The following is a 22353-nucleotide window of genomic DNA, read 5'->3' as shown; positions in this document are numbered from 1 at the left end:
TGTATTTGAGTGTGTGCGCGTGCCTCACCTCCTGACGTGAAGCTCATGTATTTCTGGTTGTTGACAGTCTCTTTGGAGTCGTAGAACTTCAGAACATCTATAACAGCCTGAGGGTTTTTCTTCTGTTCCAGCTTAGTAATATTAGAGGTTTGCAATAACCGAGCCCATTGCTCTGGAATACCCTGTTGATGTGTACATGTGTGCATTGGAAACAGAAAAAAAATGGACATATAAGTAAATCATACATCTTTTGCATGTGCCAAACACAAATGAAAAAAGTAAGAACCCTGAACGAGACTTTCTGACACTATTAGCAATTTCTAGACCAGGGGTCCTCAAATAGCGTATCGTGGTCCGGTTCCGGAGGCCGGAGCTTGGTTTGGTTCCAACTGGACCACGAGACATAATGACAACAGTAGAACAGTTTCTGTGCGCATTGGTTTTCTCTCCCGCTAAAGACGCTAAATCGCCACATTAACAACAATAGCGAAAACACAGTGAAAAGCAAAATAGATCAATACTTTCGCTATAACACTGCAGAAAATGAGAACGCCGCAAATACAATTATTTGTGTCACATGAATCCAACCCTTCAAGTTTATTGACAAGACGTTTTCTCATCAACATTTATCATTATTAATCAGCATGTTAAGAGAATTTTATTAAGCAACATTATAACTAGGAAAATCATTTGGAGATGACAGCTAAAACTTTGAAATTACTGGTTAATTTTGTTTTCTACTCATGATGAGGGCATTTTGATAATTATGTACATTGTTTGTTTTTAGTAGATACTTATTTTAAGCAAAATGGTCCAGACTTCAAGAGGAAACCCTGAACCCCCCTACAGTATCTTTCTTTCTAAACATAAAAATAATAATAGCCTGATGAAAAAAAATGATCTTACCTTTAAATATTCATATCCAATTGGGCTCAGCTGATGATTATTTATTTTTTTTTGGATCTGAGGGCCCAATATACTCATCTTTGATTCACCAACTATTTTCTGCCCAGATAGAAATTGATAACTATTCCAAAAAAGTATTGTCTGGACCTCCGCTGGGAAGGAAATTTAGAGACCGGACCTGGAACTTTAGTTCAATAGGTTCACAATTTTATTTTATTTTTTTAGATCAGGGGTATTTAATTAAAGTTGCAGAAATGGCTATGCAGAACTCTATACTGTGATTACAATAGTTGCATGTATGAAAAATACATGAATTTGCAACAATACTTTAAAGAATACGTCCTGTGTGAATGGCCAATAATTTATTGGCCATTCACACAGGACGTATTCTTTCATTCAAGTGCAATGTGTTTTAATAGTTTTGAAAAGCCCCTGAAAATTTATTTTATTTATTTATTTGAAAATGTATTTTATTTCAGCAAATTCTGTCACTAAACGATATTAGCGTTATGGTTTTGTTCTAAAAATCCTCCATATAGTTTCTGATTTTCATAACTAATGCTATTATTTACAACAAACACACATGCAATATCCATACTGTACACACATGCCAAATGTCATAAAAGGACACCGTTTGCATGAACCATAGATCACAGAAAAACAATGACTTTCAAATTAAAAACCTGAGACTGGGTGAACTCACAGTGAACTCCCCCGTTACTGCGTCAAAGCCTACATGGATAGTGTGCTCGAAATCAGAGGGCAGGGATATCTCTGGACGCTCTTTCTCTTTCTTCTTATTGGCTGTTGAATAGAAAAACAAACACACTTTTAAACCTTTCGAATCAGCTCATCAAAACAGTACCAATCGGTTTGAATGGTACAGTATAGCCATTCAGCGTCTCTGCTGGTTTGCTTAAACCAGTGTGGATTATAATGGTAATTGCTGGTTTGGAGGAGCTGGTGAAGCTGACAAGCCAGGGAAGTCTTGTTGGTGAAGCTAGTTAGGCTGTTAACTGTCAGTGTCCTGGCAGTGGGATGTTTGGCGCACTTTTATTATTGCCCTTTTTTCCATATCAAATATTTTCGTAATGAAGATAAATGAGGTATCATTCGAAATTCATCCTGTGAAAAACATTTTGAAATTGGACATTGTGTTACAATGGAAACGGTGCTTTAAAACCTTTTATCTGCAATAAAATTCAGAGTGTCTTCGTTAAAAAGAGCGTCCCAAGTGTCCATGAATTACAACCATTTAGGTTTAGATTTAGGCTCCGGTTCAGCCAAAAATTTCCAATTATGAGGTCAGCACAGAATCTGCGGCCAAAGTACACTGGAAAAAAACCATAGATTTTTGCAGAACTTAATGGTCTGTCATTTGCAAAGTTCTACCCATCCCTTATATGTTTTTATTAAATATTTTGGCTAATTTAATTACGTTTTAAGCATTTTGCCATATTTAAATACATTCCGCCTATTTTCCCCCACAAAAAAAAAAAAAGTGAAAACTAAAGTGTACAGATTCTGTGTGGGACAACTGGGTGCACATACTTTTGTCTCCCCCGGGAAAGATGGACCTGAGACGGGCTTTCTTGTTCTTCTCTTCTGGAGCCATTGGAAGTGGTTTGGAACTGTGTACTGAGGAAGGGTCACGGGAACTACTGTTCATTCTCAAGGGGGGGGCAGGTGGTTTTTCTTCAATATCGACACTATCGGACATCTTTAGTTGCACTCCCTATGGCCTGTAAAGACAGAAAGAAAGTTTTTGTAAAGTCCATTTTTCAGATATATGATCATTGAAAATTTGTAGGCACTTCACAAGGTTCTAAACATTAAATTACCCCTGTTTTTTTTATTACCCTGTAGTAAATAATTTTATCCCTTAAATCTCATCTTTGATCTTCTACAATTACATATTTAAATGTTTTTCCTGTGAAAAAAAAATGTGTCATGTCTTAAAATGGCTTGAATGTAACTCTACACCCTTGCTTCATTTAGGAAACGCAGATCCATATGCAAATTACCCCCACCTCAACTCACTCATACAGGGTCAATGTATCGAGTCGATGTATCAGAACTGTACAATCTCTATAACATCGGACACATAACAGCAATTCATTTGATTAGCCTTTTGCTTGACTGGGTTATCAAAATAGCTAATAATGTGTTGCTAATGTTACAAAAAAAACATGTTCTTGTTTGCCATCTCAGAGTCAACTTTGAACAACTCAGAACGTCAATGGAGAATATAGGCATATAGTTCATCATAACATCGTAATATACATCAAATAGATAATGAACCCCCTATATTGCTAGATGTACCCGATTTTTCAAATCAACTGAAAAATATACCGGATAACTTTTGCTTCTCTTGAGACTCCCCTGCTTCAGAGCATAGTTAATGATAAGTTAAAAACCCACTCTGCATGTTGACTGTATTGGTTACAACATATTTGATTTGGAGATTTCAAACTTTCTTGTTCTTGTTTTTGAGACTGTCTTTGGTTCACTGCAGTTTTAAGGAGAAAATACTCAGCCATGGTGTTTACAACATTAAAACCTTGATTTTCACCACAAGGGATCTTATCAATGTATGTATATGTAGCCTATGTATTAAATTATAGATAGGGCCTATATGTTTTAAGATATTATTTTATGTTTGTGTACTGCATTTTGTAATGTATAATGTTGTATGCATGCCGTATAATCAAACCTTTAATTAATTAATCCCATTTCCAATATATAGGATGTCTCATATCACAATAATCCTCTAATTTTTTATTGTTGATCATGTCCTCATAACTTAAATTATACTCAATTTGCCAGCCGACTCAGATTATGCAAATAAGCTTTATTTGAGGATTTAAAATGTATATAAATTGTCCTACACAAAATGGCACTTTCGGATTGTCTGGTCCACCTTCAAGTGGTGTGACCTCTGTAAAAGAGTCTTCCAGAAAACAACACCATCAAGCCTGAATAATATTTCCAATATTTGTCTTCTCCTCAACTTCGGAAGAATCAAAAGGCAAAATTCACTTCTACCTCCCTCACTCAAGATTCTCCAACTCCAGGAAAAATCCTTAAAACTTTAATTACACTGCATCTGGACGCTGATTCAACAGTTAAAGGCAATACTACACAAACATTTGCTGAACAATGCTTTTTAAGATAAGCTGACTCCTTTTTACTGAGGTATTGATTGACTGACTCTTGCATTTCCAAAATTCCATAGCTTCATTTCCTGCATTTTTTCTAAGTTTCGTTCATTCACTCTACTGTTTACTTGTGTAGGTGTGTGATAGAGCATGTGTTTATATTTAGATTAGTTATTGTGCTTTCTGTAGAAGTTAAGTATTTTAAATTAAATAAACTTGTGTACTGTACATTCACTCAAGGTTGTTAAGTGTTCACTGCTGACAAATTAATGTCCCTTAAATGATCCAATCTTGCTACATGCTCTGAATAGTACTGTAAACAGGAAGAAATTTATTTTTCTCTGGCCAGAGAAATAACATTGCTTAGATATGATGATTACACTGAATATTTGCTGGGCGATGTAAATTTTGCTATACATTTTACAGCTGATACAAATGTTTACAATTAATCAAGATTCGTAATTCATTATTTATATCTCCCTTTTTGCAACACTATGAACAGAAAAAAAATAGGTGATGTATCTGAGAGTGATATTGTTTGTCCAAAAAAAAATTCAGGGATAATTTTATTTCTCAATTCATGACCCCTTTAATATTTGGATTAAATTTGGATTAAATTAATTTGGAGTGCCACTTTTTTGACTGCTATGCACACTCAATGCACTTTTTTATGCACTATAATACCACATGGCTCTAAAGCAGACTACTACCTGACAGCCTATGCAGCATTAGGTCACCAAAGAGTGAAATCAGATGAGGGACACACTAGGACGGCATTTGTGACAGGGCCAGAAGATGCTGCCCCAAATTTTGAGCAATTTTGAAAGAGCCTGTGTTTATGCTCTTCAGTAAATAAAGATACTAATGGCTTATTTATAGTTGTCTCTGCATTAAAACTAGTCAAGCAGAATATACTATAGAAAAAGAAAATCACCTTTGAAGAATAACCTTTGAAAATCTCTTTGTGCATCTCTACTCCAACACTCACAGAAAAAGAAAAAAAGATACAAAAGATGGAAAACTTTTAAAAGGTACCATTTAGGTAAAAATAGGACAGGTAACGCCAAAGTGACAGGCTTTTCCCGCCTGAAAGTGATTAAATTAAGAATTAGCTCATGTTAATCAAACACTGAACAGTCATAACATTCCCAACATTTACTGGAAGGAATACACTCACACACCCACACAAGTAATCAATTGTAATTAGCTTGTGACCCAGTGGATGTCATTGATTTTTGACATTATGAAAGCATACATCAGAAATGACATCCATAAGCCTGTCAGTGAGGTGTACAGTATGCATTCTAGTAACAAACTTTGTTGGTTTGTTTTTCCAATTTCCCAATTTCCAATTTCCCCATTCCACAAATACAAATATGTACAAACCCTGGACAAAGCCTACAACCTTGTGCCACAATATCGGCATTTGGGGGAAAAAAGAGATATAAACAATTTCTTTCATCATATAGCAAAATGTATTGCGGCTCACATAGTGAGACAAGCCGATAAGCAAGCATTAGTCAAAGATCACAATTGTTCTGTTTATCTCCAAATGTGTATCTGCCACAGCCAACTGCAAAAGAGTTTGCCACAATTGGTCATCTTTTGTCTGGGACAGCCCAAAATCGTACAATGTGTAAAGGGTGATTGCACATTAAAGGGTGATTGCAGTTCTTCCCATTTCATGCTGCCAATAGGGGCTTTCGCACTGGATAGTTCTACTTAGTTCAATGAACTAGCCACCAGGATGGTTCCCCGAGAACTAAAGGTTCCTCTAGGAACGGTTTCCTGATTGCATTCGCACCGTTAGTAGGAACTCTGAAGTGACGTAAGCCACGCTTGTTGTTGTGACTTTTATTCTGATGGCACTGCGGACCTTTATTTTGGCGGTGCTGAGAACGACTGTGCCTTAAAACACAGTGCTCGCATTCTCCGTGTTCATTATATTATGATCTGTCTAACAGTCCTGTCTAATACATTATTAGATAGAACTGGTATACATAGAAAGACAGTATGCATATGTACTAGCGTATGCCGTGTGGTTGATGTCCGGTGTTGCTAGCTGAGCAGAATAATCATGTTTCTCTTAGTTCCCTCAAAAGTTGCGTTGGATTTTCTCCTCAGTGTAAAGGTTAAGAGGCCCATCTATCACTGTTTTCCATGTTCGTAGACTTAGTTTGTGGAGTAAATATATAGGTTATATTCTATATTCTATAAAAGTGGCGGGTGCTGGTGTTTCGCATGCGTTCGGCCAATCTGCATACACTAACGTCACGGGTAGTTCCTATAGTGCTGCTTTAGGCCCTACTCTGAAGTAGGAGCTAAATTAGTTCCTCCAAAAGAAGTTCCTAGAACAAAAATTCTTCCTAGTTCCTGTGGTGCGAACACGCCGACGTCCGGGTACTTTCGTCAATAGTTCTAGGAACTATGAAAAGGTTCCTCTGGTCAAAAGCCCCTAAAGCCATGTTAACATCTTTTCAGACTGAAAGATCCCTAGTTGATAGCTCTTCAAGATTACGGGTAGTGCTCTTCACCAAGGTGCATGGTATATCAAACCACCATGCATTTCATTTGATAGCACTGAAGCATGGTACTGTCAACATACTTTTAGGCCATTTGCTTGTAGGCAAGGGTAGTGATGTTTTGAACTCATAGCAGCTGCTTTACAGCCAGTTGCATACATGGTGTTAACTTGATACAAAAATGTACCACAAGCATAAACAAAATACAACATGTGTGAGAGGTGATTCTGCTGAAGTCATTATGCTGCTCCATTATAAAGCAGAAAACAGAAGCATAAAATGAATGAAGAATGAAACTTGCTAGCAAGTTGCTAGTGTTGTATTACTATATAGATTTCTCACCAAGTCAAGTGACATTGACATGCCTGTTTTTGTTACAGTGACAGACCATCAGTATCCAATTTTATGTAGTAGTAGTAGTAGAAATAATAATAATAACTTTCTAAATGGAAGTCATTTTAAAATGATTTCCATTACACGAGAGTAGATGTTAAAACTTCATGCTGATTTGTACTCGGCTTTCGCCAAGAAAAAAAAAAAAATTCAATCTGTGGCCCATTCACCTGAGAGGAATTTTCAATTTTGTAATATTTAGGAAAGCTGGATCATAAAATGACAAATTGGATTTAAATTCCACAATAGTGTCAAAAAGAAATTTATAAGACCACATGCATCGTCGATCAGGCCACATCACTGCCTTTTATTTTGTCGAAAAAGCAGTAAGGGGCTCAATGTAATACACAGGTAGATCTTATCTATTCGTACCTACTGACCTTTGATAGTTAGCTATTGATTCATTTGACAGTGTATTAATTGATTGACTGATTTGACTGAACAAATGACAAGAGTATAGAGCATGAGATACTCCTAAACAGCAATGAGCTGGTTCATGCATGGAGTTAGTTTGTGTGTATTTTCCTATGCTGTGTAAGGTGTGGTGCTGACTCTTTAACTGTCGTTTTTCTGGCCAAACCGGAGGTCTCACACACAGAATCAGAATTCCCCATGAGAGCAATAAATCATACCCAGCACACATAAATATAAACCAAAATGTTCATTAAACAGTTTATCAGTTTTTAACAACCGTCATCATCATCTGTCATTTTACAAGACAAGTATTGTATTTAAGTGTTAAGTGTAAATTGCATTATGGCATCTCAAACTATGCTGATTTAACTCAGCCTTCAGGAATTGTCCACTAGTGGCAAACAAAACAAAACCAAAGATAAAGGGATTAAAAAAAGAAACATCCCTTATTGACAACCCCCACCTCTCACTATCTCTCTCGCTCTCCTGGTTTCTGTTAAGTGTTTTAACATGACATGATAAATATTTTTACATTCATATTGCCAAAGCCTTTTTAGCATTGCTGCATTCAAGTAAGTTCCAAATTGAAAATATAGCGCAAAAGCATCATAAAAGAAATTAAGAACAAAAGAACACAGTGTAAATGACAAACAAATATAAAATACACTCACCTAAAGGATTATTAGGAACACCATACTAATACTGTGTTTGACCCCCTTTCGCCTTCAGAACTGCCTTAATTCTACGTGGCATTGATTCAACAAGGTGCTGAAAGTATTCTTTAGAAATGTTGGCCCATATTGATAGGATAGCATCTTGCAGTTGATGGAGATTTGTGGGATGCACCTCCAGGGCACGAAGCTCCCATTCCACCACATCCCAAAGATGCTCTATTGGGTTGAGATCTGGTGACTGTGGGGGTCATTTTAGTACAGTGAACTCATTGTCATGTTCAAGAACCCAATTTGAAATGATTCGAGCTTTGTGACATGGTGCATTATCCTGCTGGAAGTAGCCATCAGAGGATGGGTACATGGTGGCCATAAAGGGATGGACATGGTCAGAAACAATGCTCAGGTAGGCCGTGGCATTCAAACGATGCCCAATTGGCACTAAGGGGCCTAAAGTGTGCCAATAAATCCCCCACACCATTACACCATCACCACCAGCCTGCACAGTGGTTAGGGGTGGGGGGAAAAATCGATTCTTAGATGCATCGCGATGCGGACGTGGGCGATTCTGAATCGATTCACAAATGTCAAAAATCGATTTTCAAAAAAAAAATTTTTTTTTTTAGATATGTAGCCTATTTATAATGACGTAATATTGACAGAACGCAAAAGACGGAACTCTGAAGCGCGGAAGTGCAGTGCCCGGACCGTCTGTCTGTGGCGTGCGCACATAACAGAGACGCGATGGCGGAGCGCGAAATCCAAACACCCTCCTCGTTAAAAGCTGACGTGTGGAAATATTTTGGCTTCTATGAAGTTGAAGGGGGAAAGGAGCTGGACAAGAGCCACACTAGTTGTAAGCTTTGTAGAATAAAACTAAAATATTTTGCTAACACGACAAATATGAGAAGCCATATGACACGTTTCCACCCAGAGGAGGAAAAACACTCGGCTGTACCAGAGCCGTTTCTCTCTATGGCTCTGGGCTGTACCGGTGTTCAGACGATTTCTGCTGCCTTGTCGAAAAATGCTACCCAAACGCAAATCGATCATAGATAATGTTGATTCATTCTCTATTGTTTCCATAATGGTGTAAATCTCACAATATTATAACATCGTTATTTCATTTTAATCAGGGTAAGTGTATGGGGAGCATATTTGGATATTTTAAATGAACTAGCAATTATCACATTTGATATAACAAGTAAAAATGATATTATTATATGAAATAAAATTATAATAAAATTCGAAGTTAAGAGTACAGTATAATGTACTGTTTTTATTTTTAAAACGGTGTGAAAAGTAAAAATTATCATCAACTATTCATCTTTGACCTGTCAAAGTTTCCTACAAGTATCCACAGCAAGGATGCATAGATTTATGGGCGTGGTAAGCAGAAGAAAAATGAGTCTGCACATGCACCAGTAAGTACCACATCTCGATGGGTAGCATGAATCGTCAGAACACCTGTTGTTGTTATATTATTAATTTACTACAAGTATGCTGCTAGTTCAGGCACAGATTTATTTTCCTGTTGGTTCTTTGCAATGTTAATAAAATATATTGTACGTTAATTCTTTATGGGTCATTACTTTGTACTTTTAAAGCAAAGTATTTATATTCACACACACACACACACACAAAAGATTCAGATAATCGATAATCGCTTTTGAATCGAATCGCAGGCCTCTGAATCGTAATCGAATCGAATCGTGAGGTGCCTAGAGATTCCCACCCCTAACAGTGGTAACAAGGCATGATGGATCCATGTTCTCATTCTGTTTACGCCAAATTCTGACTCCACCATCTGAATGTCTCAACAGAAATCGAGACTCATCAGACAAGGCAACATTTTTCCATTCTTCAACTGTCCAATTTTGGTGAGCTCTTGCAAATTGTAGCCTCTTTTTCCTATTTGTAGTGGAGATGCGTGGTACCCGGTGGGGTCTTCTGCTGTTGTAGCCCATCCGCCTCAAGGTTGTGCTTGTTGTGGCTTCACAAATGCTTTACTGCATACCTAGGTTGTAACGAGTGGTTATTTCAGTCAAAGTTGGTCTTCTATCAGCTTGAATCAGTCGGCCCATTCTCCTCTGACCTCTAGCATCAACAAGGCATTTTCGCCCACAGGACTGCCACATACTGGATGTTTTACCTTTTCACACCATTCTTTGTAAACCCTAGAAATGGTTGTGCGTGAAAATCCCAGTAACTGAGCAGATTGTGAAATACTCAAACCGGCCCGTCTGGCACCAACAACCATGCCGTGCTCAAAATTGCTTAAATCACCTTTCTTTCTCATTCTGATATTCAGTTTGGAGTTCAGGAGATTTTCTTGACCAGGACCACACCCCTAAATGCATTGAAACAACTGCCATGTGATTGGTTGATTAGATAATTGCATTAATGAGAAATTGAACAGGTGTTCCTAATAATCCTTTAGGTGAGTGTATATGACATTAAGGAAAAATTCAGAAGGTTTCACTTTATTTTACAGTACATGTACTTACCTTCGAAAGTACAGGGTAATATAAGGTTACTATGGGTAAAGGTTGGGTTTAGGGTGGGTTCAGGGTTATTACCCAGTTATTGCTATAAGTATGTACATGCAGAACAGGACTGTAAAATAAAGTGCAACAAATAGAGACTAACGGCCCACTCACACCAAGGACGATAACCGAGTCCACACCACAACTATAACAATAACGGCACAGAGAAACGATATCGCAGGAATCAATTTCAGAATTACTTTTGTTTAGCTGATGAAGGATAATTGCAAAAAAACGTTTTGAAAGTTGTGAATTGTGAAAATGATGTGATCGCTTAGGTTTAAACCATACGTGCCTCCGTAAAAACTGTAAATCTATCCCGCACAGCCTCGTTTTCATCCATGTGAAAATCGATATGGTGCCTAAATTGACTAAGGTATATGGTATCATCCTTAGCTGACTAAGCTGAGCTGAACACAATTATGTACCAATTGTTGATGATTATACATTTCTCAACAACAACAACATTCACTTTTTCAGTCTTATCAAAAAAACAAAACTTAACTTTGACAAACCTCTTCCACTGGTCAATGACAGGCATCTCTCAAACTTTTCATGACAGCCAGTTAAACAAAAACTGAATATGACTAGGGCTGCAACAACTAATCGATAAAATCGATTATAATCGATTATGAAAATCGTTGTCAATGAATGTCATTATCGATTAGTTGGTCTGCTTACGTCACGGGGAGCGTTTACTGGTACGCACACACACGCAAGGTCTCTCTCCCTCAGGCGCTCTGCCGAGCGCGCGCGCTACACGGTTTGGAGCAGTCTCTTCTGTCTCGCATGCGCACTCTTGCTTGCGCGCTCTAGATTTCAGGAGTTTGAACTAATCCGCAATCAATATGCGGGAGACTCCCGGGACTTCCAGGATCTTGGGATGTCTGTATTTTGTCTCGAGCATCAGGTTGCGCAATCAGTTCGCTCGCAACGTAAGTGAGGGATTAAAATAGCGCTACCGCAGAAATAGGTTAAATTAAAACGGTCTTTACAAAGCGAAGCACTAAATATAAAGGCAGTTAATAACAGCAGCAGTAAAATATTGTTTTTTAGTCACTGTACTCAGTGGTTTTCAGCGAATGCTTGTGCACTAATGCATAATTTCTCCTGTCCTTTACTCAAGCCTGTTAGTTTGCTGGGTAAAGTTACCTCCATTCCGTTCTCTTTTTATAGCATTTGTCTACTAAGTTTTAATTGTTTTTCAAACGCGATCTACTGCGGCTCTACGTTCACACAATTGTTTTCAGTCTTTCTATATTTATTTAATCAATTTATCCTTATATTATTCTTTTATATATTATATATAATATATATTATATTCTTTATCCTTATATTCCTTATATATAATTAATTTTAAATAAAAATTAAATGAATTATATATTTTAGATGTTTTTAGTTTGTTTTTAGTTCAGATATTCGACATCTGAACAACATGTCTGTGTAAATTTGTTTTAACAAAAATTGTGTTAAAACATAATATGTTGGATATCATTTTTTTAACAATAATCATGTTTGTCAACTTGCCATCAGCAATTATCATTAAAAACAATGCAAATATTGATATTAGTAAACTCAATGTGTGGCTTTTGCACTTTTTAAAGTACACTTTTACACATAAATACCCTGATTTACGGTTTTATTTAGTTATAATAAAAAAAAATCTAATTTAAGTTCTATCCGATTAATCGATTAATCGAAAAAATAATCGTCCGATTAATCGATTATCAAAATAATCGTTAGTTGCAGCCCTAAATATGACAGCAATATATTTCAGGGTTCTGAGGTCAGTTACTTTGGAAAACATATAGGGAAGGTGTAGGAGCTTATGAGACATTACATGGCAGCAGGAGACATATGAAAGAATAAGAAATAGGGGGAGACATTAAACAGTCGCTGCAGCAGCAATCATTCAAATTAAACTAGACACTGAGGAAACCATTCATCTTTGATAAGATAGAGTGGGAGGTTGCATACTATAGTAGTATTTCTGCATTATGTATATCATCCAAATTTGGTATAACTTGAGCAAACATCTAGATTTTCCACAATGTGCAATAGACAAGCAGAACACACTGTGTGAGATACTGTATCCCTCAATTCAATGCCTATCGAAAATCACATTGTTAGCTCAGCAATATCCTAACACCAGACTATATTAGAATCAACAGTCTTCTATTTGATGTGTAGATTTGCTGACTATGTACAGCATTTTAAAATCACTTCCTAGGTTCTGTTTCAGTTAAGCATCTGTACGCAAGCAATGGGCAGCAGTGCAGCTCATAGATTTTTAAACCGCAAATGTGCATATAATTGAAGTTTTTTTATGGTTTATTGCGTTTCTTTTCAGATCACTGTGGTCTTTGTATTGCTCATTTTCCTCAAAAGGATATTACAGAGAGGAAAGTCTAATGCATCAAGGGAGAGATGCACAGAATCTCTCTCATATTCTCTCTTTGCTGGTCTGTGCTCAGCTTTAAATAGGTCAGAGTGTTAATGCTACAGTCGGGGATAAGGAAACACTACAGCGGCCATATTTAACCCTCCCAACAGAGAAGACTGTTGCTGCTACATATGAACTACACACAGATTTAGGCCACTAGCTCAGAGAGACATCACCCCCTATAATGCTGATAACATCTCAAAAACGTCAAACAACAGATGCAGTAATAGATGGTATGTTGGAGAAGCTCTAATCAAATGTCTTTTGGTCAATTGTTTTGACTTGGCTTGAAAACACCCCTTCGATTGGGGAACACCCGCTAGCATTCAACCAAAAACACATACTTGCATGATCTTGTGGTCATCAACTATAAATCAATGTTAGTTCAATGCCACCATCACCGCCTACAGGCCTGGTTTACACCTGGTATTAAGATGCGTTTTGGTCAATCAGATCACAAGTAGACGAGAGAGACACATAAACGTATACACCTGGTGTTTTAATCCTTCACAACAAAATGAAACAAAAAAACACCTCCATTAACTGGAGTGGGCTCAGGCTCTTTATCCGTGGTGGACAACATCAACAAGGGGTATGAAGACTCCAGACACCGGAGAATGGCTTCTTTCCATGTTCCTTTCATGTCAGGTATGTCAGACTCAGGTATAATAATTTGCTCCAAACAAATATAAAGATTTCAAGTCTCATCATCCAAAAACTAGCACTGGGCTAACTAATATATTCCAATCAGAGTTAGCCCTTCATGGGCAAGGGCTATAAACTTAGCTGTAAGATCCAGATCATATCTGCGGTCTGGTGTTCTGACAGGAAGAAGACAAGGTGAGACGGAGCAGATATATAATGCAAAGTATAGTCTTCTTCATTAAACAAAACAAAAGAGCATAATCCAACAACAAAGCAGAATCTAAACAAGTGAAGGCAATTGTAACCGTGTGTTAGAGCACAGACAAAACCAGACAATGAACTAAAGAGACTAAATACACTTGTGAACTAATGAACTCCTTTAGGAACAAGTGTGATAATCAATGATACAATGAATAGCCATGGCAGTGAAAGAAAACAGAGTCAAACACACTAAAACATCATTGAAAACTAAACTGAAAACAACAGATTGTGGCAAATTAAATAGACATTAAAACATTTTATAACACATAGCTAAACCCTTTTACAACTTCAGAAACATTCGCATTTTTATGAATCCTTTAAATTTATCATATTCATTGGCTGATTTTATTTATAGTAAATGAGTTTAAATGTTATATCACTCTCATTTTGCATTATATTAGTGTCATTATGTAAATCAGAACTGTGACAGCACACACAGTGTGAAAACAAATGTTACACAGTACGATTATATTGATCCATACAAAAAGATCAAATTACTTTCTTTTTATTAAACTGGAATTTATGTATAACTAAATTAGGTCTTTATAACGGTCTTTTTAAGGTTTATCCATTATTTACAGATGAATCATTCATAATCATGTTAAATGTCACATTTGCAAAAGGGTTTATTTAAAAGGCTGTCTGTACGTTGATATGGGACATTTTCACATTTTAATTGTGCACTGTCTGCCCAAGCATACAAGTATATTTAATATACAAATAGTCTAGACGACACTGAACATACAGCCTGCAGCATCCCACCAGACAGATGATAGCCTTTTTTGATGCCTCAAAAGTCATTACCCTTTCTCTGAAGGTCAGTCAGAAAATGAGGAACATTCATCGTCTCCTCTTTCCCCTCACTTTAAATATAAAGAGAGCAACAAAGTTATCCTTTGTAATGCATTGCTCATAAGACATGCCACAGATTTTGAAAAGATAAAAGACACACAAAGACTCACTTGGCAAATTCCAATTCATTTTATAACCACTTTGTCTATGACTAACAGCATTGCTTCACACAGTTTGTTGTCATTGTCAACTGACTTTTAAACCATATTTTAGATCAAACTAGATTTGAAGGTTTCTGTCTTGAAACCTTTCCATACCAGAATGAAAACCTATAGGTAAGGTGAAACCTAAAACAATGCTGACAAATTAGTAACATCCTGTCAGACAGAGAAAATCATTTTTAGTCATTTGAAATTTCTTTGTGAATTCAAGTAGTGAAGCTGAAATGTAAAATTACTTGTGTCTAGATCTACTGACAAGCAACATAGATTACGAGCAACACCAATTACGAGCTAGAGGCAAAAAACAAAAAAACAAAAAAAAAAGCAAATGTTGGTTGAATTTGAGATTCACACAAAAATGACTTCATTAAGCCCTCGTCTAGCGATCCCAATGCTCCAAATAGTATTTGAACATCTTAAAGGATATTTATTTGTCCGTTTTCTGCTCGCTTCTCGACGACTGGCGCTTCCCCTCAGCAAAAGTTTGGTATCGTTTTAAAGCGCAGCATTCCAACTCTCGATGGCACGAGTCTGAACCAATGAAACGTGATTTTCAAACTCATGCTGTCAGATTGTAAACAAAGTTATCTTACACATGCTGACTGACAGAACTGAAGCGTGCGCACAAATACGCCTCTCAGACAGCGCGCGATCCCAATATACACATACACAGAATTAAAACATCTGTCTTGGTGAGTATTCACGCAAACATTATCTGTTATGTCTAAAGTGAATATTTGGTTAACTGTTGGGGGGAAACATCTGATGTGAATTTAGTTAATATAATATAGGCTACGCTGTCCGTTTTATTAATGTTAATCAAACAACTGTGGTATAGGCAGAAAAGTTGAATATATATGTTTCCTATAGATATTTGGTTTTGACTTGGTGTGTGCCAAATTTGGTGGTATTACCAGGGATTTTAAGGTATGGTTGCTAAGTGATTTGGTTTTGGAACCTTCAGAAAACTTGATTTTTCTCAAAATTGAGTTTGCTGACTCTATCGACTTGTCTGATTGCAACAAAAATCATTTTGAAGGTTTTTTTAGTAGAGAATGTGAAAATAAATTAATTTTTGAAAATGTTCTCATTTCGAATCATTTTGCCAGTACGGGTCACATATCTAGAAAGTGCTTTGACTAAAAAAGACAAAATTGTAATCTTTCACAAAACAAGGAACGATTCTTAGAAATCTTTTCCAGGATGATATGACAAATAACACTGTTAGCACTAAAGCACTAAACTGTCAATAAATAATATTGCAGAGATCCCACTATAGAAATAGTTCAATTACAAGGAAGTAACTAATACTACATTCTGTTCCCAATTAAACCTCGTGTTTATACTTCACTTTGGAACCCCTTTGAAATGAGTTCCACCAATTACATATATATTATATAAATAAAATGTTATATAAATAAATAAAAATATACACATACATATCAAGAACAACCATTGGCTACTTGGTTGAGTTAAGCTGCTTTTCTCACCACATCTTTACCAAAATCTCCTCTTTGATAAATCTGACATGTGGTAACTTGGCATTAGCCACAGCCTGAAAAAGAATTTATCTAATAGTAAATATGGTTTTATTATTATGGTTTCACAATATTAAAAACAACTGTAGCTAGCCACTATGTTGTTAGTAAATTTTCATCATATATTTTAAGGTACCAGGAAGTTCCCTCCTCTGTAATTTTGGTTGTAATGTGACAGATTTCTTAAGTAAAACATAAACTATGATAAAAAGGATTTTTTTCTATGCAAAACATATATCAAACAAGATACGTAAAGGGCAAATATTAGCAGAAAAATCAAAGTTGGCCAAATGGGATTTAGCAGAAAAATCAAAGTTGGCCAAATGGATTTTGGCAGACAGTATTGATGGCTGAGGGTCAGTGTGTGTGTGTGTGTGTGTGTGTGTGTGTGTGTGTGTGTGTGTGTGTGTGTGTGTGTGTGTGTGTGTGTGTGTGTGTGTGTGTGTGTGACTCCCTGCTGAGATGGCTGTAATACTGACAAACACTATGACAGTAAATGGGTCTGCTAAAGCTAAATCAGCCTTAGGCTAATGAAAACCTTCCTCAATAGGTTTCATCTAGGCCTACTGCACACATTCTATCACTCTGATGGACAATAATGAAAATGCATATGAAAACAAAAAATTGGCACATATATGAACTCACATGCACACTCATAGTAACAGATGGAACCTGCTCTTTCATTAACCCCATACTAACACTGCTAGAATATTACTCCTCTCACTAGAAAATTACTCCTCTCACTAGAAACTAACCAACATACTTCACATAACTTCATTTCATCATTCACATCATCATTTTAAGTTACAGGTTTTATTTAAGCATTTGCAGGACAAATGTTCCAGTTGTCAAAATACAATATTAACCGCTATATGCTGGTAACATATAGATTTCTTTGTTTGTTTCACCTTTGTTACAAAACCAGACTTTCAATATAAAATATGAAAACACATCATAGAAATATGAATTACATGCTTAAAACTAGGATCATCTAAACATGAGAGAAAAATTACACATAAATCATTTCATTAAGTATTTTGTGAAAATTATTTTTTATCAATTCCTCACAAATAATAACCAACAATTTTGCACCTAAAAAAGGTCTCAAAAGTGTACTTGTGTCAGTGAAGAGAAGAGTGAGTGTACTTGTGTGAGTGAAGTGAAGAGCATGCTTGATGTGACATGTTTCGTGTGTCTTCCACACGCTGTGTGAAGACAACAAACAGCACACACTGAAACTGAGAGAGAGGCTTCACTCATATAACCTACTTAATTTGCTTTCTTTGACTACAGGAAGAATAAATCAATAGAAGAGTACACTCTCTGAGAAGCAGACAGGTAGAGAATGTGAGTCTGTAAGTGCCTGTCTCTCCCTCAGTTTCTCTCTGCAGGCGGTTACCAGATGGCACTCAATCCTCTATGCTAATCCAGGATAGCAACTAGGGCCCTACTAGCACCTCACAAATGCACACAGACAGACAGGCGCGTAAAATGCGACAATTTGACCGGTGAAATGAGGGGGGAGGATTTCTTTGTGTTTGCATGCACGTGTGTGTGTGTGCGGTTGTGTGCATCATATTTCCTTAGGCTCTGACACCAGTGTTAAGTCTATTCAGTACCTTGCGTGTGTTTTAATTGTTTGGTAACACTTGGCTTAGGTGATTGTATGACTTTTAACAATGTTTCCTGTGCATTTTTACAAACACACACTCCAGAAAACCTCAATTTGTTTTTAGGATAACTAGAATATAGTAGGTCTCTTTCCAAACTCATGTTGAAGATCTAATTAACATTTTTACAATTTTAAGCAATATATGTTCCATAATTACATCTGCACACTCCGCTCTGGCTTTAATTGTACCAAGGAACTTAGACGTCATTCTCAACTTCCTAATAAAAACGTTCTGTTTCCTTCATCCCTTCAGTAAGGACAAGATAAAGGCCCATTCACACCAAGAACCATAATTATAAAGATATAGTTCTAAAAATGATTCTAAATATAAAAGAATAGCAGAGTCCACACCCGGACTAGCTATAACGATAACGACACAGAGAAATATACCATTGGAATCACTTTCAGAACTTTTTTTTTTTCAGCAGATGAACAATAAAAACATTGACAGCCAATCAGAATCCATTGAGTTCCACTTATAATGTTAAAAAATATTTCTACATTAAAAAAAAACAATAATTTAGAAGTAATAGGTTATTTTCTATTCTGTTTTTGACCCTCTTTGAAACACTCTGATAGTCTGATGATGAGTGCCACATATAAGACTTGAAAGTAAACACCCACTATATGATTGGGTAACAGTTTTGCATATAAAAAAAAAAGTCCCAACGTCCTCACTACATGTGTGGAATTGCTTTGAAAACTTCTGATGTTTGAGCCAGAGTTGTATCATTGTTTGTCGCACTGTCGTTCATCGTTTTCTGTAGAGTGATAGTAAAGGGAGTATATCAAATGATCTGTAACAGACTTAGCAATAGCAAAACTAATCTGCAGTCAAATTAATGCTAACGCAATTTTCGAATTGTAGACTGTGAAAACAGAGGTATTAAAAAACGATGACGCATATTTAGTCATGTGACTCATATTGTACCAATAGATATCCAGGTTTATACTGGTATTGTGCTATTCACCTTCACGCGGTTGCTAAAGATAAGTTTCTTTGTACACTCTTCATATCACAGTCCTGCAAAGATGACAGAAAATGTACTCGCAATTGCTGTCCTGCGGCAAAACATGAGGGCAGTTATGTTTTACTCAAACATAAAATGGTGGCTGGGTGCAACCTGGAAATAAAACAAAAATCAAATAAAATGATCCTGCTAAAAGATTAGCATGATAACTTATCAGGATTTCGCATGCACAATAAGGCTAATTTATACGATTTTTTAGTGTGGATGTGAAACTTTGGGAAAATGTGTGGACAGTAAGCGTTTTGAAACACAAATGTATCTGGATTAATGTAGACGTAGACTGGAACAAGTCATTTTGAGAGCTTGGTTTCAATAAAAGCCGTTTTTGGACTAACGGGGAAATGTTGAGTTCTAAAACCTACAGGATATTTTTATAGTACAATGACGACTTATTTATCAAAAGACCAAGGAAACTTTGATTTCTTAATACAATGACCTCTTTTTTATCAAAAGACCAAGGAAACTTTGATTTCTTAATTCATGAGTTTGAGCATTTAAAGAGGCACACAACAAAACGGCAGCTTGAGCAATATTATCCACTGGTGTAAGAAAAGATTATAAATCCATAGAGTCCATTTACAAATGCTATGAATAATGAATAGCATATAATCTTTAAAAAATATGTTGGGGAAACTACTTTAAAACTGTACCTGATACAAGTTAATCAAGCTACTCTTATTCATATTTATGTTCTAGCACAGCCGTCAGAGTTTTATTTTTCCGTATTTTGCTTGCAATAAACTAACCAAACCGATTCACTAAAATGTCTCAGGTAACCCATTGTTTCATATAAGAGAGAGCCAGTGTACACTTAGGCAGGCATATTTAATAACCATCTCAAATCACTCAGCTATAAAGCTGCAAGCATTGCACAGCAGTAACAAAAATAGCAATGTAGTGTAAAGTCATGCAACACCACTACTTGCTGTAAAAGCTACTGTATTATAAAAGCATCTAAAAAAACTGCAAGGCAAGTTAGTGGCAAAACGGTTAGCCAATCCTCAGACACTCAGCACAAAGTTACGGCAAATCATTAAGACTGCTTTACATTACACACTTTCAAAAAATTACAATGCTTCTTAAATACTATTAGGAGATCCGGTACATTTAAACAAATACAAATGACTAAAAGCAAACACTGTTTAACAGGAAGTAACAAAGCCTGAGACCAAGTCCAAAGATAGTGTTGCCTTTATCTGGCTACAAATTAAAAAAAAAAATTGTGTCACAACTTATTGCACTTGAACTTTCAAAAAATTGTCAAAATGCTCTTCTTGGAGAATATTCAACACAGTCGGTTATGTCTTAAGTGAAAGTAAAAAGTGTCAATATATTAGATCAGTGCATTTGGTCTTAAAGGGTAAGTTCGGCGTTTTACAAGTAAAGCCCTGTTTTAAGATAGTTTCTGATTAAATCGAACGGTTAAGATTAAAGTTTGGACACATGCTGCGGTCCCGAGAATTTTAGGTTTTTGTGTTAGCACCCCCCCACCCCCCACCTCTACAATGGTTTCTTAGGGGCACAGGAACAATCATTCATATAAACGCATTAAACTTTAGTTTACAAAGACGTGAAACTCACAGAGTGGTCTGGGGTGTTCATTGATATGCTCACGCAAAAATCGGTGCAAAAGATGCTTTCCAACAGGTGTTTTACCATTCGTTGTAAAACTGTGGGCGTATTTTTCCAACGTCCCACAACCGGACATTCTTCCAAAAACTACGATAAAACCTGTTTAAAAAAAGGTGGTTAAAATCACATTACATTCTAACTTTGTAACATTACAAACTAAAAACAAAAAGAATGCCTTTGTTTTTAAAATGACTAAAGGCTAAACTAAAAATGAAAATAAAAACAAAAGCACAAACTAATTATATTAGCCTGCATTTGATTACCCCCTTATAATGGTCACTTATATTAAAAATATACTTGTAGGTTTAAAATTCCACATATGGCACCTTTATTGTCCCCAACAACAAATATTTTAGCAACATGTATATTTTAGTCAGAATTATTGCGCTACTATTCTATTTTGCTCCGTCTGTTTGGCGCGTGTGCGCGCGGCGGCGCTCATTCACGGAAGCTTGAATATTAGCGGAGATTCAGTTGCAGAAGCTCGTCCTCTCCTGACAGTGAAATGGACATATTTTTTTGAACATTTACAGATGGAGAATATACCTGTGAAATGTAAGTTAAGCACTGAGGAAAGCACCACGTCTCAAACGCATTAAACAGCGCCAGTATTTATCTTTCAGTCACTAACAGTAGGCTATCTGTCCGAGCATCTGACAGGGCAAGCTGCTTTAAACTTGTTAACTAACGTATCTTACCAGTTATTTTGAAGTGCTTAATAAGCTTGTGTCATGTTTAGGACAAATTGTACTGTTCTTTCACTGCAGGAGCTCACACTGCGTACTCCACTATTTTTCAGATGTGCTCATATCAAACTACTGTATCGATATAAACGGTATTGCCTCATTCCATATCGTGGGGAAAAAACATATCGATATATTGTACAAACTCGATATACCGACCAGCCCTAATCTTAACCGTTCGATTTAATCAGAAACTATCTTAAAACAGGGCTTTACTTGTAAAACGCCGAACTTACCCTTTCAAGTGGCAGAAGCCTAACATATGTCATTGTAGTCTCACGTAACCAGACTGACGGCAGAAGGCCTGGACTCCATCGCAGCGTTCATTGGCCAAGGACCACCCAGATGCCGTCTGTCTGACATGTTAATCAACCAATCACAGTTTGTTTTGTTCAGCATCATGTTTAGGGGTGTGAAAATGTAAAGTCGATGTGCCTACGCTAACAGACTAGCATGCATCTAATAAGTTATTCATTCAGGAATGTTACAAGTTTACTGCAACAATGGAGCTGAGAACTTTAGTTGATTCTGATAAGCGCTCTTTGTAACATTAACATGACTGCTTTCTTTTTCCATGAGGGGGTTTGGGGCTTATTATACACAGAGGAGCTAACAAGGAAACAAGACAAACCTGTGGATACAATAAAAAGAAACCAATGAACAAAATAACTACAACCAGTCACAGAAAACTAGGTCATGAAACACAAAACGGGGAAAATGAGACAGGTATCATAACGTAACCGATGTTTTGAGCCAAATTGCAGC

At 36.5% G+C, this 22353-nt stretch overlaps 1 protein-coding gene across 2 annotated transcripts in view; it reads right to left on the bottom strand.

Annotated features, from left to right (window-relative positions):
• The window catches only part of LOC143715029 (serine/threonine-protein kinase PAK 3), a 48487-nt gene that overhangs the window by 19411 nt on the left and 6723 nt on the right, over positions 1 to 22353 (bottom strand). For both annotated transcript variants that reach the window (XM_077206616.1, XM_077206617.1), the window contains exons 2-4: positions 2458 to 2648; positions 1610 to 1710; positions 29 to 182 (exon numbers count right to left, since the gene is read on the bottom strand). In XM_077206616.1, the coding sequence (XP_077062731.1) occupies positions 29 to 182; positions 1610 to 1710; positions 2458 to 2626 (424 nt within the window). In that variant the 5' untranslated portion in view covers positions 2627 to 2648. The remainder of the gene's footprint in view (positions 1 to 28; positions 183 to 1609; positions 1711 to 2457; positions 2649 to 22353) is intronic.

This window comes from Siphateles boraxobius, unplaced genomic scaffold (genome assembly GCF_051911475.1).
Source record: "Siphateles boraxobius isolate OS27281-9 unplaced genomic scaffold, OSU_SipBor_1 56, whole genome shotgun sequence".
NCBI lineage: Eukaryota > Metazoa > Chordata > Actinopteri > Cypriniformes > Leuciscidae > Siphateles > Siphateles boraxobius.
This window is presented reverse-complemented; position numbering and strand designations above follow the sequence as displayed.